Raw genomic sequence first — 18,169 nt, forward strand, 5'->3', positions numbered from 1 at the left:
GATTACTGGAAGTTAACATTAAATTACTCATACTTTTCAGCAGCGTGTATGTAATTAAGAGTGGCGACACTAGAAGAATTGAAACAAAATTCATCTGTCATTCCCATACAAAATCGTGTTCCAAACGAACAGGAGACCTGTCAAATCCGGCACATGTCGCCACTCTTAATTACATACACTCTGCTTTTCAGATAATACTAAATATGTGAGACATCGAATCAATTGAAGTATTTAGGTGCTCCATTTTCGTAGTGAACTCCAATGGGATTGTAAAAGTCAGTAAGTGATTTCTTATTCAGAAATGAGTGAAGTTTTTTAATTGTTATGTGTTTTCTTGCACACACATATACATTGAACAGACGATCTGTAAATCATTATGCAGATGGAGTTAGTGGTTGGAAAAGGATTACTGCGGTTAAAAAAAACAGTGCACTTGTATGGGCATGCACGTCAGTTTGTCGGTGCACTCAAATTAAACGGCTGATATATTTTATGTGCAGAAACCACATAGATGATGAGGGTGATTTGAAATTTCCATTCTATGTGCGTGTAATAAAAAATATGTATTATAGTAATAAATTTTATGAATGGTACATTTATATTGCTTTTTGCATTGAAACTTTTCGTTTCGTCACTGAAACCATTGACACTTGTCTTCAGCGACTGCTTCCGCGATAGAGCATTTGTACATTTTATTCACTCATACATCTATATTTCTGTCAAAATGTGCATTTGACAACTAAATTTTCAGCTAAAAGCTCTATTTTTTGACACCGGTGCACTCACACAACCAATCGACATCAGTTGTCAGAAAATCAGGAGTACCAACTTGACCACTATCTCCTTGTCGCCGAGTCTGGCGCTGAGTGCTCGGCGCGGAAACCAAAAGGTGGGAATAAAATTTTGGGGCTTATGCGCAATACTGCATTATGTGTATAATGAATTAATAGTGCATCAACATAAATATTGCGAGAAGATTGAAAAAATCGAAACGGGGTCCGACGGTCGACTGTCGGAAAGCTGTTCCGCAAACGTCAAATCACTTGTTGCACGGTAAAAATTTTTGGTTTATTTTTTCGGTGTGAATGTTGATTATTAAAATCAACGGGAATATGCAACTTTTAACGAGTGTTACATGCCGCTATATTTTTTAAACAAGTTTTATGATACTTTGAAGGCATTTTGTCATATATTTATGTGATTTTGAAAAATTTTAGATTTCTCTAATATTCTTGATATCATGAAATATCAACACTTTTAGTACAGTGCATGCCATTTTGAAGTTTCCGACACTCAGTCTGCTTCTTCTTCTTTGCTCCGCAAAATTAGAATTTTTCTCTTTTCTCGCAATAATATCAAAAGAAAACCGCGCACATCGCACGATGCTCACTCCAAGGAAAATCCATTGTCGACCCGGGTATCATAAAGAAAATCCGTCGAACTTGAACGTTTTTGAAGGTAAATAGCTTATAATTATAATATATTATTTCATAATCATAATTTAATTTGTATTTCAGTACGTATCAGCTCCGTAAATCGGTTCTCATCGGTGGTATAAACCTGTATAAAGGATCAGCTCGTAGACGGTTTCCAATCCTCGGGCTGGATCGCGTATAGGATGCACTTTACGAGCCAAATAAAGGTTGATGGAAATGAACGTAAGTTATCATTATTAATTTATAATTAAATCCGACTTGAAATCACAAAAATTTCAGGAATTCGACTATTGATTTTGGGCAACCAAACCCGTTAACCTCAACGGCGATGTACCTCCCGGAAGTGAGGCATTCCTCCGATCGAATTTGCGCAGTGATAGGCGTTTTTTGGTTTCCTATAACTAACGGAATGTGCGGTGCTGGCTTTGCTAATTCTAATATTCATCGACGTTTCATGTTCAAGGACAAATCAACAGCAAGAAACCTGCTCACAGGAAATATGATAGCATTAGATCAACTAGAGGGCTCCTCTGAACGTAGATTGTTAATCCCAACTAGCCGTGCTCGGCCAAACTTATGGAAGAAAAAACGAGAATCGGTAAAATGATAGACGCAATAAATCAATCATCATGAGTTTTATATCTATATTATCGAACGTTTTCATTTGTCACAATCCTAAATTTGATTATATTTATTATTTTCACTATTCCAATTCATAAGAAATAAGATGAATGGAATCTAATAGTTTGTTATTAAATATCATAAGAGCTGCACTTAAAATTTATCTTGGTCGAGCTCGCAAAAAATCATTAGCGCTGCACATATTTTTCATTTATGAAAGTAACTGATCACAATTTAAGTGCAAAACTTTTATATATAATGTGTTCTTTTTTCTGAGTGTGGAATCACATTAAAATATCATAAAATTACAATACATTTTATTGATGAACATTAAATTCTATTGTTCTTCTATTGTACCAATTGCCTTATTGTTGTTCCAATAAACGTACAATAAAATGTTGACAATAGAATTACAATAAATATTGCATTGTAATAAAAAAAATATTCGAGAAAAAACGATCTATTGTTAGGGTAACTAACAACCCCTATTTTCTATTGTAAAACTGCCATTTACAATAGGATTTATGGTGGAAAACCATATTCCTAATTGTTATTCAATTGTGAGTAACAATAGAGTTTATTGTAATTACAATTTAATTTATCGTATTGTTACAATAATTTCTTTTGTAATTCTTTTGGACTTTTTTATTCGGGTATACATTTTAAAGAACGTGAAGCTAGATTTTCTAAATAAACAATATAAAGTGAACGGCCTTAAAACCAAAGCTACACTCCGCATGGTAAATAGTTAAGGGCGCCAAACAAAGGACTTAAAAACCGCTGGTGCAAATGATTCATGAGACGTTCACTTAAAATAACAATAAATCTCGCTTAATTTTTCAAAAGGACCTACACGTAAAAAAATTTAATGTTGTTTATTATTAATATTTCTAATACTTTTTTGCCAAAGCAGGCGCTTACACTGAGAAAAATTTTATAGTAGAAACTACCATTTTAGGGGTAATATTGAGAACAGTACCGACGTTTTTCAACCGAAGTGCCAATCGTCTTAAAATAACTAAAATATGGTCTATCTTACTATAAAAATAGTATATTCAACCGCTTACATGGTTATTCTTACTGAAAATATAGTACAATTGTGTAGTAAAATCAACTATTTTGTTTGAGTCTATGCTAAATAACAATTTTTGTGGTGAACTTGAAAATAATATCAATCAGATTTACTACATTTATGGTAAAATTAAGCGATTTGTCCCTTCAGTTGAAAAACGTCGGTACTGTTTTTAATTTTACCATAAGATTGTAATTTCTACTACAAAGTTTTTTTCAGTGTAATGACATGTATAAGAAAAAACTTATACATCGCATTAGTCACATACATTCGGAAACTTATACATTTCATTAACTTATGAATGTTATTAGCTTTTTGATATGGGATCATTCATTAGGTGGCATAATGAAGAGTATAAGTATTTTGGAATGGTTTTTTGCCATAACATATAAGGTTATTTTTTTACGTGTAAGTAACATTTTTTCGTGATTTAATTTGAATTTTGCAATCAATAGACCAATATGAAAGCTTTTGATTGCATTACTCAAATTAAATCATGAAAAAATGTTACTTAGGATCTTTTGAAAAGTTAAGCGAGAAATGTGTTTCTCAACAGATATAAAAAGCGGAGTTTTGCTATCCAGCTTTCCACGCTCGGTAATGGCGGCTTGCCGCTGTGTAAAAATCAATCGGTCACTGTACTGTTTGACACTAGCTGGAGGAAAGCTCACTGGCGTTCCTGGGTGAGGGGAAGGGAAAAAAGGCCTTTTCGCCAGTGAGTTTTCCTCCAGCTAGTGTCAGAAAGAACATGGACTGATTGATTTTTACACACCGACAAGCCGCCATTACCGAGCGTGGAAAGCTGGATAGCATAGCATGAGTTTGCTATAGCATGAAGAATCATTTACAAAGCAATCGTTTAAGGCTACCTTACACCTCGGGAAAATTTTCCGCCGGATTTTGGTCCTCGTGTTATTTAAATGGGGCCGGGATTTTGATTTTCCGTGCCCAAATCCCGAAAACATCGCATATGCAAAAGCACATGGGGAAAAAATCCGCCGACCAAATTCCCGAGGTGTGAGGCTACCTTTAAGGTAGCCTCACACCTCGGGAATTTGGTTCGCGGATTTTTTCCCCATGCATTTTTGCATATGCGATGTTTTCGGAATTTGGACACGGAAAATCAAAATCCCGGCCCCATTTAAAATACACGGGGCTCAAAATCCGCTGGAAAATTTTCCCGAGGTGTGAGGCAGCCTTTATGCCAGAAAATAAAAAATCATGGTTTTTGGCTTATAAGCCGCAATCATATGTTGCGCGAGAAGTGTGGGAACCTAACGTATAAAAAAGCCCTGCACATAGGATACATTTGCGTTGCGTTTGACAGTTTTCCCATGGGAAATGTGCGGGACTCAAGAAAAGATATTTTAGTTACTAGATAAAGATGGTCGCTTCGGTTCCCTTTGTTCTGCTGTCCGGAACATGTTGGGTATCAAGCTATCAAATCGTATGGATTTTCCCTCTTTGACATTTAGCTCCCCTATCATCGCCGGCAAAAGATGTTCCGGACAGCGACGACAGCGACAAACTTTATCTTGTAACTAAAACATCTTTTGACTCAAGTAATCTCATGTTTACAAAAGTTTGAAAAAATTGATCTAACTTTTGGTTAGTTTCTATTCAAAATAAAGTATATTTTACTTAATATTAAGTAAATTTCACTTAATTTGAAAAAAAATTTACCGAATTTTGGGTTTCCACACTAAACCTCCGATTTGAGTGAAAAGTACCTAATATTGGGTACTATATTTAACCGTGCAGAGTACCCATTAATGGGTAAATTCATCTAACCGTGCAGTGCCACATGAAAAGGCCTATAGGCCTTTTAAGTTCAGTCCTCGGCAGTGTCACGAAAAGGCCTATATATGAACAAAACAAACTTTCTCGGCACCGCAACGCAACGCTAAACATAAATAACTTTTGTTGCTTTTTATTTTATAAAGTGCCAGGCTTTTGTCACATCACTTCAAATTTGTTTGTTTGGAATTATCCGAGAATAATTATTGGTGAATTAAGTTTGAACTTATATAGTGAAGTTTTGACTCTTAAAATTTTCAATCAACGGGACGATGGATGATCAAGGATGCCCGCGCTGCAAAACCACAAAATACCGGAATCCTTCATTGAAGCTTATGGTCAACGTTTGCGGCCACACTTTGTGTGAAAGTTGTGTAGAACTGCTGTTCCTCAAAGGATCCGGTTCCTGTCCAGAATGTAATGTAGCTTTACGGCGAAGTAACTTCCGTGTACAGTTGTTCGAGGATTCAAACGTCGATAAGGAGGTTCAAATCCGGAAGCGGATTTTAAAGGATTTCAACAAAAAAGAGGACGACTTTGCTTCGCTGGCCGAGTACAACGATTACTTAGAGATGATCGAAGAGTTGGTGTTCAACCTGTGCAATAACATCGATATCATCAACACGAACAAACGCATCGAGCAGTACAAGAAGGAAAACAGGGACACAATCCTGAAAAATAAGACCAAACTCAGTAAAGAAGAGCTGGAGCTAGAACAGTTGATCGAAATTGAAAAAGAGCAAACCGACCAGCGGAAGAAAGAATTGGCCATGATCGAAGCAGAAAACCGCAAACAAAAGGCAAAGAACAAGGAAGATCTCATTGATTCGTTGATGGAAAGCTACGAAGATGCCAGCGCAATTGTGGACAAGTTTGCGCAACGGGCGGAACAGCAGGTGATTCCGCTTCCGAAACCATTGGCCCCTCCGGCGCCGAAACAGACCCACTTCTCAACGGGGATCAAGTTCCAGTCGCAACACGGCTTCCTGCCGGTACCCAAAATCGAAGAAGGTCCATCTTATGTGTATGAGACGCAGATCTATCCAAAAGAGGGACCGGCGCAACCTGCCCTTGCTGATATCGATAGCAACGGCTACATTAAGCATATACGGTAAGGATACCACCAACCGAAGGATACCATACCAGCCTTTCTGTGAGTGTATTTTCATTTCTTTACATTCCAGGTGTGAGACTCTCGCTGAGCGAGCAGGCGGATTCAAAACTAATATATCGTGCCTTCGAGCAATCCAGGATGCGCTCGTTGGGTTGTATCACGGGTGCTAATATTAAATTTATTTAATATATATTTGAATTATTTCTTCCTATCATCTTTTTTTGTTAGTTTAAGTTTGATGACAATTTTTTGCGAACCATATAAAAAATAGTTTGTTCAAGAAGAAACTTGTTTCAGAAATTAAAAAAAAAATCTGTTTTCTATTATAAAACTCAGAATGATCCACCTAGCAGTGATTGTGCCTTTCTCGTGCATTATTGAACAACCCCATCAAACAATTAAATGCATTATCGGGAAATTCGTTGAAATGCTGAATAATTTGTGATAATTTTAAAATAACTAAGTAAAGTATTATTAGCGTGCGCGTTTTATGCGAGCTTTTTTATTATACTAGAAAGCTGCAGAAACGTTATGGCGTTATGCGTCGTAACTTGCATGCAATCAAAGCTTGCTTGCGTTTCAATTGGTGTATTAAAGTCGTGTACTAAATCGAGTAGAAGAGCTTGCATGGGTTGATACTTCAAGGCATTTTATGGCATGCTATATCTCAATTATTATGTTTCATAACTCAAGACAAAATTTTCAAAACGACTTATCTGCTTTTGTAAATAAAGATTCAAACGACGATTTGACGAATCTGATAGCTCTCCCACGCAAACTAACACGATCAATAGGTAGATGAAGGCTTCCGCTACCTGTTGATGGTGTTGGTTTGCGTGGGAGAGCTATCAGATTCGTCAAATCGTCGTTTGAATCTTTGTTTACGAAAGCAGATAAGTCGTTTTAAAAATATTGTCTTGAACTATTTTAATATTTAGATTTTTTGGAATGCTATTCAATAGGGATCAATTACGCTTTATTCTCTGTCGAATGTAACTTGTTGTGAGAGAACCGGATAAGAATTACTATGTGAAAAATTGGCTAATGTTTTTTATGGCACATGTGCACACACACACACACATACACACGGACAGACAGACATTTACTCAGTTCGTCGAGCTGAGTCGATTGGTAGCCTGAGCCTTCTATAAAAAGTTCAATATTGGAGTGAAATGATAGCCTTTCGGTACAACTTTGTTGCACGAGAAAGGCAAAAAGATTAAATTGCGAAGAGCTTTTAAATTGGCACGAAACTGATATGCAATAATGCGAGCCGAAGTACGTACTGCCGTAAGGGGTCGTTCAAAAATGATGTCACAGGTTTTAGGGGGGAGGGGGTCTAAGATTTTGTGACAGCACATGTACAAGGTATACAAAACAGCGTGACAGAGGGGGGAGGTGGGTGGTATCTAAAATCCCAAAAAGTAGTGGACGTCATATTTGAATCACCCCTAATCTAAAAAAGTGATGTATACGCCATTTTCCAAAAATGGTGTTAATGAGTACTACTCATCGAGCTCTTCAACAGAAAAATGAAAAAAAATGCATGTTGTAAAATGGCTGTTACGTCACTTTTCCAGATTACGGCAGCCTAGGACTCGTTGAAAAAATATGCTCATTATCACGGGAAGTAATTCAATATGCGGTGCACAGGTTAGTAATTTGAATATTAAACTTTCGCTAGCTGCAATTGTTGCATTCGAATGTTTGACCCGTTGAAGGTCCGGTGCAATTTTGACTTCCATCGTGGTATCCTTCCAGCTATGTCCTTAAAGGTGTCTGAAACTCGATTTACGCATATACACAACATATGCCAGATTTAGTTCGAAAAATGTATTGGAGAGTAACCACTAACCTTCGGTGGAGCCACGCAACCATTACGCTAGACAGGTGCTTTCCCTATTAAGCTACGAAGAACCTCCGTCGTCCTCCGCAGCTTAGCGGGTGCTGATGAAATCAAATTTTCAGCAGAACTCTCGCAATCTATCTTCAGAACTAACTCTCTCCCATGTGTTGTTTGTACAATACCAACCAAGTAGGATAAGTATTTAGTATTGTCTGGCTTCTACACACTTGCTTCACCAGCAACTGCGCTCGATGAAGTAAGGTAGGGATCTGACGACCAACTGGGACAACCTCACATAGCCCTCAATATCTGAATATGTTTCGCTAATGAATTATTGGCAGGTTTCCGGGCCCCTTGAAACGATCCTTCCAAGGCTTTTAAAAGAAGCAGAATAAAAAAGAAAGTTTATACAAAAAAAACCAGATTAATCCACCTAGCGGTGATGATGCCTTTCTCGTGCGGTAAAAAAATAGTATTTTGGGCATTACTTCTGAGCCCATCGTCCGATCGGGCCAATTTTCAATAGGAAATAATGAGACAAGATTCTGCGCGAATCCAACCTGTTGCGCAGAAATCGGTTCAGGGTAAGTGCATTAAAAGTGAGCTAGATTTCTTTACGCGCTTTTTTCTGAGAACAAGTATTTTGGCCATAACTACCAAGCCCATTGTCCAATCCGTCCAATTTTCAATGGGAAACAATGGGGAAGGATACTGCGTCGAATGCAGCCTGTTGGGAGGGAATCCGTTCAGGATGAGTGCATTAAAAGTGAGCTAAACTTTTTTACGCGTTTTTTTATGAGAAAAAGTATTTTGGCCAAAACTTTCAAGCCCATAGTCTGATCCGGCCAATTTTCAATAGGAAACAATGGGGCAGAATACTGCGTCAAATGCAACCTGTTGCGAAGAAATCGGTCAAGGGTAAGTTCAAAAAAAGTGAGCGAGACTTTTTTACGCGCTTTTTTATGAGAAAAAGTATTTTGGCCATAACTCCCAAGCCCATAGTCCGATCCAGCCAATTTTCAATAGGAAACAATGGGGAAGAATACTGCGTCAAATGCAACCTGTTGCAAAGAAATCGGTCGAGGGGAAGTACAAAAAAAGTGAGCGAGACTTTTTTACGCGCTTTTTCATGAGAAAAAGTATTTTGGCCATAACTCTCAAGCCCATAGTCCGATCCGGCCAATTTTCAATAGGAAACAATGGGGCAGAATACTGCGTCAAATGCAACCTGTTGCGAAGAAATCAGTCAAGGGTAAGTAGAGCCTTCTATAAAAAGTTTGTTTTTGGAGTGAACATATAGCCTTTACGTATACTTAGTATACGAGAAAGGCAAAAATCTTAAAAGAAGGCTTCCGAGCCTCTTGAAAGAAAATTTCCAAATCTCTTAAAATGAGGCTTCCGGTTCATTTGAAAGGAGGCTTTCGAACCTCTTGAAAGGAGTCCTCCGAGCTGCTTGGAAGAAGGCTTCCGAGAAGCATAGGAGGGTGATTGGAATTCTCTTGCAACGAAGCAACTGAGCTTTTCAGAGAAAAATCTTCATGTCTCTCAAATGGAAGCTTCCGAATCTATAGACTCTAGATTTTAGTTAAGAATCATATTCTTAACGTATTATTCAACATTCTGTTTTGATCAGGTAGATTGCATAGGGGGTCGTTCAACAATGATGTCACAGGTTTTAGGGGGGGAGGGGGTCTAAGATTTGTGACAGTACATGTACTAGGTATCCAAAAAAGCGTGACAGAGGGGGGGAGGGGGTCTAGAAATCCCAAAAAGTAGTGGACGTCATATTTGAATCGCCCCTAGAAGATTTTTAAAATTTGTTCATTTAAAGTTTTCCCCTTTTGATCTTTTGTACCACAGCCCTTCATCAATAATTGTACTGGTTGTGTGGAGCAGGATTCAATAGGCCATGATTTACTGATCGCCAGGCATAATATGTACAAGGCAATTAATACAAGATTAAAATTGTAATTCATTCGCCATTACGCATTTTTGTCCGAGGTACCCCGTGGGCCCGGCGAAGGTACCCCCAGGGGTACTGGGGCAGCTGGCAGCGGTTCTCAACCTTTTTGATGAGTGGTACTCCTTGAGGCTTTGTCATTGCTTGAGGTACCCCTTAAGATTTTTTTTCTGGCAAACTTCCATTTACATTCCATTTAATTCAACCACCTTGTAATACTTTTACATATACAATTGTCCTGAACTCGTCGTCCATTTTGAATCCACGATTCCGGCTAAAGTTTGCCAGAAAAAAAATCTACCTCAACTGTAAGGTCGTCTTCAGTGTCTCGTACTTGTCTCGACTTCTCGGATCCAAAAATATATTTGAACTGTTCGTTTTTCAGAGACTCTATAAAATTTTCAAATTTATTCTCAGGCTTCCACTAAAACTTCAAGAGTAATTTGTATTTCGAAATTGTTGAAATTTAGAAAAGATTAAAAAAACAAAAACTATAAATAATAAATTTAAAAAATGGGATGCGATTGATCTTTTGAAATCCTCAGAAATAATTTGGGACACAAATTAAAATTTCTAGAATTAATTGGGCATTGGTGTTCATCTCATTTGTTTTATTCCAGAACTTTGATATTATGGAGTGGAAAAAATATTTTAAGCTCTTTTTAGTGGAATGTATTCAACCGTCTAAGACGAGTTAAGTAATTCCATTTAATTCCACCAATTATTTCGATATCTTTGCAGATACGTATTTCGACCACAACTGTGTGGTCGTCTTCAGTGTCTCGTACTTGACTCGACTTGACTCCTATTTTCTCACTTTTCAAATGACCTATTCGTCCAAATGTCTTATTCGGCTAAATGTCCTATTCGGCCAAATGACCTTTTCGGCCAAATGACCATTTCGGTCAAACGACCCTTTCGGCCAAATGACCCTTTCGGCCAAATGACCATTTCGGTCGAACGGCCCTTTCGGCCAAATGACCCTTTCGCCCAAACGACCCTTTCGGTCAAGTGACCCTTTCGGCCAGATGACTTTTTCGGTCTAATGACCCTTTCAGCCAAATGAATTCTCGGCTGGAAGTGTACGTGTTAGACAACATGTGGCGGTGCGTCGTTTTGGTATCGTAGAGTAGTATATAACGCGCCCCCATCGCAACATTTCAGTTGACTATGTACCTCATTTCACAGGCCGCGCATAAACAAAAATTGCATATTTTACGATTATCTATTTATTAATCGTCAAATTTGTACAAAACATATGATAAATGCACATTAGGGTGGCTCAAATCAGTATGGAAAAAACTTTTTTGACATTTTTCGATGGGCCGCCCTCTTATTCGGTTCTATTTGATGCCCTGATGCTCTGGACAAAATTTCAGCCAAATCGGTCAACGTTTGGGCGGTGCTAAGCTTGTTGGAAGTTTATATGGAAAAATGTATGCAGAAACATCCAAAAACAGTGAATTGCAGTTGGACGGCACAACTTACGATGAAGACCTATGATACTCATTCAGATCTTGAAGAATTTTATACAGAATGGTATGCAGAAAACCGCGAGAAGATTAGAGTTTGCTCGGCTAAGTTATTAGCATTTGTCTGAAGTGGGGTTTGAGCAAATTTCGTTTCTTTTACCTTTGAAAAGAAATAAATTCACCCCTACAACACTCCAGTAAAATGCTAATATCTTTGCCTAATAAACTTCAATCTTCTCGCGGTTTTCAGCATAACATTCTGTATTTAATTCTACAAGAACTGAATGAGTATCATGGTTCTTGATCGTAAATTGTGCCACCCAACTGCAAATCACTGTTTTTGGATGTTTCTGCATACATTTTTCCATATAAACTTTCAACGAGTTCAGCACCGCCCAAACGTTGACCGATTTGGCTGAAATTTTGTCCAGAGCATCGGGGCATCAAAAAGAACCGAATAAAAGGGCAGCCCATCGAAAAATTTGAAAAAGTGTTTTTTGAGCCACCTTAATGCACATAATCTAAATATATATTTGGATAAGATTGACAAGAAATCTATCGAGAGTTTAAATGTTAGGGACAAAATTGCTACCTGTGCAGTGCACAGGTTGCACATGCGGACGCAACGCCTCTGGATATTTAATAAGAAGAATAGCATAGCATGGCATGGAATAGAACCCGTGCACGAATTGTATAAAGAGATTTTCAGCCCAAGACCGGTTCATCTCTCGCTTTGCTTTCTTGATTGTTGGTAGTCGGTAGAAACATCATAGACCATAGATAGTAGTGCTTTTTTTGTGAACGATTATTAATACGATTATTGTAATAACAATAATAAATATTCCCATACATCCTACAAAAAAATAATGCAAATTGCTTTTTTTCGTTTGTTGGCTCAACTAAAGTGCTATTTGCTAAGTACCTACTTTTTTCATGCCAAATTCATATGAATGCTGGAATATTATTTTCAGTTAGTATACCCTCTAATATTGAGTGTATTGTCATTATAATATCCTGAAATAAAATAGTTTGGTTTGAACTAACAATCATATAAAAATATTGATTGAATTTATAATGAGTAATGATAATAATAATACATGGAATGGAAATGAGTTTTGAAAATAAAATTGATATTGATATTATTATTTTGAAATTATTTTAGTTTGTTGATGTATGTTTGTAGGTATGTAGATAGCCACCACCTTGGCTCTTTGTCTTGTATGCGGATCCACCCTTTTTTTTCCTAAGCAATGGAGGGGGAATCTGCTCAACAGACATCCTGGGTTGTCCAGGAAGTGCGGGGTTAGGGACCACCTCCAACAGCAAACGAGAGAGGCAGGACTACATTCCCGACCCGCTAAACCGTTTCCACTGCCGCCAAGCCCATAGTCCCTTCGGTACAACCAGAAAGTAATGCTTCAAAGAGGGGCCAGTGCACAACGCACCCTCGAGGTTAGCTGTGTGTCATTGCAGCACCGAACATCGTAACTCGCTTTTTTAGAAGAACACCGTGGTATCGCGCCAGCGCATTGCCGACGCGGTGCCTACGCCTGCCCCAGTCTTGACGAGGACCCCTTTCCGTCCTTGGGCTTGGAATCCGCCCGGTCGACCAACGCCGCGAAAGCGACGATACCATGTTGTTCTTCACGCTGCCACTTGTTCGATAAAAGGATCGAGTTTGACCACAGGGCACCAGTATGACCCATGAAGCCGACTCTGAACCCTTAGACCACCTCTTATTTGCGCCTGAACTAGCTATCCTTGAGTCCACGCGCCACCTTATGTGTAGCTCCGAGACGATTTGGACGATAGTCGATAAAACGGCGTTCCAGCCAACTTCATCTTTACACATCCTCCAAACTAGGTTGTCCGGGGTAGTGTCCAGACCACATGTGGGAAGCATTTCCGCCGTTTCCTCTAAACCTGCGCACACCGGACACTCGGGCGAGGCCGAGCAAGTCAGCTACGTTACCTGCACTGTGATTTTGCAGCATGGGGTGCTTGCTGTTCGCAGCTTTGCTGGAACAAATTAAACAATTGGGAGAGTTCGTGCAGCATTGTGCCTTATGTCCCTCCAATCCGCAGCGTCGGCAGAGCTTACTTCTGTCAGGGCCTTTGCAGTCCCATTGCTTGTGCCTCGGTCCCAGGCACTTGAAGCAAACTTCGGCTTGCTCTTATATGCTCACAGGGCACACCGACCATCTCACCTTGACGCTCCCTAACTTGACTACCTTGGAGGCGTCCGCTGCAGATAGCCGAACCAATGCTACCTGCGTCCCTGCCGGACCTTTCCGTAGCCGAACGGCTGCCGCGGGCCTCTCCACTTCACACTGTCGCCTCAGTGCCGTGACGAGCTCTTCGTTTTCGGTGATCTCGTCCAGGTCTTTAACCCTTAGATTCACCTCCGAGGTGAGTGCCCTCTCCTTGACCGTCTCGCCTAGGACTTCCTCCGCCAAGTTCTTGTAGGCGGCGCCCTTTTGCGAGACGCCCCGCTTCAGCTCGAGGATCATCTCGCCCATCCGGGTACGTCTTATTTGACGTACGTCGGCGCCGAGTTCACCGAGCTTGACGTCACTCCTCATCGACATCAAGACGTCCGAGTACTTAGCCTAGTCCGTCGTGATGATTAGGGCATCGCCCCTGGAGCGATTGGTGCCTACCCTAGATTTCTTGCTACCCTCATTCGCCTGGGCCTTCTTTTCGGCCCTTGACGTCTTCGGTTTCCTCTTGTTCTTGACCAGGGTCCAAGAGGCGTCATCCCCCTCTATTTCCTTGGTCTGGTGCGACTCAGCCTGTCGTAACCCTTTACCACCGTCTTTCCTGGGTGGACCTTGAAAGGTCCCAAGGTCCTTCCTCCCCCGAGTTTGGGGGTACCTGGCCGGGTTTCAGCTTCCCAGCCCCACTACTCTTGTTCGGGGTAGTAACCCTCCGCGTTTTGGAGCGGCCCCCAAGGAGCTCATCCCCTGGAGACTGTCTCCCCCGTTTTTGTGTCTGCCGCGTTGGAGCAGTTACCCCCGACGTGCCCGCGAATACTTGAGCCTCAGTCTGGGTAGACTTTGGCACCACCGTCTTCGCTGGTATGCCCTCGGTCGATTCGAGTCCGCGAATCCTTGGACCTCAGTCTGGGTAGACCTCGACTCCACGGATTTCACGGGTTTACACTTGGCCGTCCATACCGCCCTTTCCAGCTTCGCGTCCAACATCGACTTTCGAAGTTTCAGCAAGCTCCTCTTGAGGTTCTTACTGATATTATGCTTCGATGACGCAAAGTCGATGATGGCGTCCAGCTGTTCCGTCGCCACCTCGAAGGTCGAAAGCCCATCGCTATTGCGGGTCATCGCCCCCACAAGCCATCCCAAGTAACATTGAAAGTTTTATGACGCTCTTGAAGATCATTATTTACTCTACAAGAGTGTTATAAAACCAGCATAAAATTAAAATGTTACTAGGGATGGGCCATCCACAACCTCTACCGGCGTAGCAGGGGAGAAGGTTAAGTGTCCCACGCTGGCGCTGCGCACCGAGCTGCCGACTATTGCCTCTGGCCTCCTAGGCGGAGACCTGAAGAACCCACCTCTTGCGAAGGGGTTGTCGCCTACACTACTACCACTAATTGAAGAATTGACTTGGTTTTCCATTTTGGTCCCACGAGTTGCTCGGGAAAAGAGGTCCACCACGCCAGAACCCAGCATGACGCGGTAAGGGAAAATTACTGTGGAGGGTGCCCAGGTACCCCACAGGGTCCGTTAAAGGCCTAGCTCATTATTTCACCCCCCTGGCCATGCATCCCCTCGGCACGGGTCGCTTAACGCCTTGGGATTAGGGGTTAGAGACGATGGTCCCTTTGGTCGCACCCCCTCACTCTAGCTGATGTCAGAAGGACAGAAGGACTGCACTACCAGCATAGTACAAAACCCTTAGCTGCCGGTCGATTGTCATCGGAAGACCCGTGGAAGCGTGAGATTGGAACTTGTGAGGACCCGAGCTGTGTAGGTCGCTCCTTCCCAGATGTCAACTCACCATTTCGCAGCCCATCCACCCGTCTGTATGATCGATTTGTATTTAGCCTTGTAATTTAGCCTTCAATAAACAGGCAGTGATGAACTTATTGTATGAATAAATAATCACTTAAATAATGAAAAAATAAAAAAAATCTATAAACAGCTTTATAAAGGCTCGAAGGGTGATTGCGGTTTCGTAAGCAGACACATTTATGTAATAATTATAATAATATGTAACAACTAGTAGCATATGACGTCAGATTTGCATTTTGTGAAATGATTGGATGAAGAGAACAGAAAACCAGCTTCACGCTGCACTTCTTTTTACATTAACATTCAACAGCGTGGTATGCAGTGTGGTGAAATCTCAATTATTATATAAATATCAGTTGAAAATGTCGATTTATGAAATTTAGAAATACTTGTTTGGATACACGTGGAGACAGACATAATTATATGCATATGAAACTACAGACCAGATATTTTAAATCCTGTGGGGATTTCCTTGCCCCAATTTGCCCCTCTGTTGCATATGAAGTCTTCAAATATCACTATTTTCGACCCTAAATCGCCGATAACAAGTCATGTTTGCAAAAAACATCCCTGGTTTCTTCCAGAAAGTGGTCTATTTGGATTATATATACATTTTTGTAGAACATTGTATTGACCTGAAACTGTTAGTTTCGAAAATATCTTTAAATACTGTTTTTTTAGGGTCTGTCCATAAAAAACGCCCGTATTTCAAAAACGATGATAGATGGACCCTCGGTGTCTTCAGCAATAAAATTCATAATAAATTACACTACAACTTTGCCAAAGACACCATATTTAAAAATCGTTTATTGAAGAAGTTACATTTTGCAGCGCCACCTGTGGCAAAAATTGGAACTACAACTTTTCGTCATTCGATGCGCAATATTTTTCTAAAATTTATTCCCAAAGACACCAATGTCGAAAAATAACACCCTGAAGTGGTAAATTAAAAAGTTCACGATTTTAGCCAAACGCACCACTGTGGATTGGTTGCAACCTCGCATGTAGAGATGTCGTAAAATCTCGATTAATCGATTAGTAACTAATCGATTACTCTCGATTCTTATCGATTATTGAATCGATTAATCGTTGGGTAGTAATCGATTAAAAATTAATCGATTATCACAACGATGAATCGATTAATCGAAGTAATCGTTTAATTTGCGACATCCTTATGATGTCGTAAAATCCCGATTAATCGATTAGTAGCTAATCGATTACTGTTGATTCTTCTCGATTATTGAATCGATTAGTCGTTGGGTAATAATCGATTCAAAATTAATCGATTATCACAACGATTAATCGATTAATCGAAATAATCGATTAATTTGTGACATCTCTACTCGCATGCCGCATTGCATTTTAAATTTACATGGAGATTAGTACGGGAAAACGTACTTTTTTACATTTTTGCTCTTAGCGGCTTCAATTTATCATCAATCACGTGACCACATAACATATGGGTAACTCGGGCTCAAAAAGCTGTACCCAAATACAGATTCAAAGGTGGTATAGAGAACATCGTAACGTCAAAGGCATTATACCAGTTCACATTCGAAACACGGAAAAAAATATAGTAAACACAACCAAACCTTACACGGTTAGATGACTTTGCCCATTAATGGGTACTGTTTTTTGTTGATATTATTTCCACCGTGAAAAAGTCACTCATTTTGAACTTGAGGAACGTTATTATTATTTATTCAGACTAAGGCCGAAGTGGCCTGTGCGGTATATAAGAGTCTTCTCCATTCGGCTCGGTCCATGGCTACACGTCGCCAACCACGCAGTCTACGGAGGGTCCGCAAGTCATCTTCCACCTGATCGATCCACCTTGCCCGCTGCGCACCTCGCCTTCTTGTGCCCGTCGGATCGTTGTCGAGAACCATTTTCACCGGGTTACTGTCCGACATTCTGGCTACGTGCCCGGCCCATCGCAGTCGTCCGATTTTCGCGGTGTGAACGTTCGCTCATAAAACCCGCCTGGTACTGCCCCACGAACTCCCTTGCAGTTGGTGCTAGTCGACGGCATAAAATTTGGGAGAGTACCTTGTAGGCGGCGTTCAGCAATGTGATTGCGCGGTAGTTGCTACAATCCAGCTTATCGCCCTTTTTGTAGATGGGACACACGACACCTTCCATCCACTCCTGCGGCAAAACTTCCTCCTCCCAAATCTTGGTAATGACCCAGTGCAGCGCTCTAGCCAGTGCCTCACCACCGTGTTTAAATAGCTCTCCTGGTAGTTGGTCAACCCCAGGGGCTTTGTTGTTCTTCAGCCGGCCAATCTCCTCCTGGATTTCCTGGGGATCCGGAGCCGGTAGAATTATGTCCTGCGCGCGTTCTCCCAGGTCCATCACCATACCGCCATCTTCGTCTGCCACATCGCCATTCAGGTGCTCTTCGTAGTGCTGCCGCCACCTTTGGATCACCTCACGCTCGTTCGTAAGAAGGTTCCCGTTTATGTCCTTACACATATCAGGCTGTGGCACGTGGCCCTTACGTGAACGGTTTAACTTCTCATAGAACTTTCATGTGTTATTAGCGCGGTACAGTTGCTCCGTTTCTTCACGGTCTCGATCTTCCTGCTGGCGCTTTTTCCTCCGGAAAGTCGAGTTTTGTCTGTTCCGCGCCTGTTTATATCGTGCCTCGTTCGCCCTCGTGCGGTGTTGCAGCAATCTCGCCCATGCTGCATTCTTCTCTTCCACTAACTGCTCACATTCGCCGTCATACCAGTCGTTTCTCTGATCCGGGGGCACCGTCCCTAGTGCAGCGGTTGCGGTGCTACCAATGGCGGATCGAATATCTCTCCAGCCATC

General features: G+C 40.9%; 2 protein-coding genes and 1 long non-coding RNA gene across 3 annotated transcripts in view; 2 read left to right on the plus strand and 1 right to left on the minus strand.

Annotated features, from left to right (window-relative positions):
- The window catches only part of LOC134211948 (uncharacterized), a 42,537-nt gene extending 24,368 nt beyond the window's left edge, over positions 1-18,169 (minus strand). Inside the window, exon 1 of the mRNA XM_062689360.1 lies at positions 17,402-18,169. Within this exon, the coding sequence (XP_062545344.1) occupies positions 17,402-17,827 (426 nt within the window). The 5' untranslated portion in view covers positions 17,828-18,169. The remainder of the gene's footprint in view (positions 1-17,401) is intronic.
- On the plus strand, positions 987-2,052 carry LOC134216057 (uncharacterized). The gene is made up of 3 exons (XR_009980459.1): positions 987-1,458; positions 1,518-1,658; positions 1,716-2,052. It is a non-coding gene; the product is annotated as an uncharacterized LOC134216057 (long non-coding RNA).
- LOC134216059 (CDK-activating kinase assembly factor MAT1-like) lies at positions 5,008-6,249 on the plus strand. The gene is made up of 2 exons (XM_062695079.1): positions 5,008-6,037; positions 6,111-6,249. Exons 1-2 carry the CDS (start codon positions 5,199-5,201, stop codon positions 6,208-6,210), a joined length of 939 nt encoding a protein of 312 aa, XP_062551063.1. The 5' UTR covers positions 5,008-5,198; the 3' UTR covers positions 6,211-6,249.

Source organism: Armigeres subalbatus, chromosome 2 (genome assembly GCF_024139115.2).
Source record: "Armigeres subalbatus isolate Guangzhou_Male chromosome 2, GZ_Asu_2, whole genome shotgun sequence".
NCBI lineage: Eukaryota > Metazoa > Arthropoda > Insecta > Diptera > Culicidae > Armigeres > Armigeres subalbatus.

Excerpts from the sequence above, each read along its gene's own strand:
- LOC134216059 (XM_062695079.1), top strand. The coding sequence starts at position 5,199 with ATGGATGATCAAGGATGCCCGCGCTGCAAAACCACAAAATACCGGAAT. Across the intron at positions 6,038-6,110 it reads GGCTACATTAAGCATATACG|GTGTGAGACTCTCGCTGAGC; the intron begins GTAAGGATACCA and ends TTTACATTCCAG.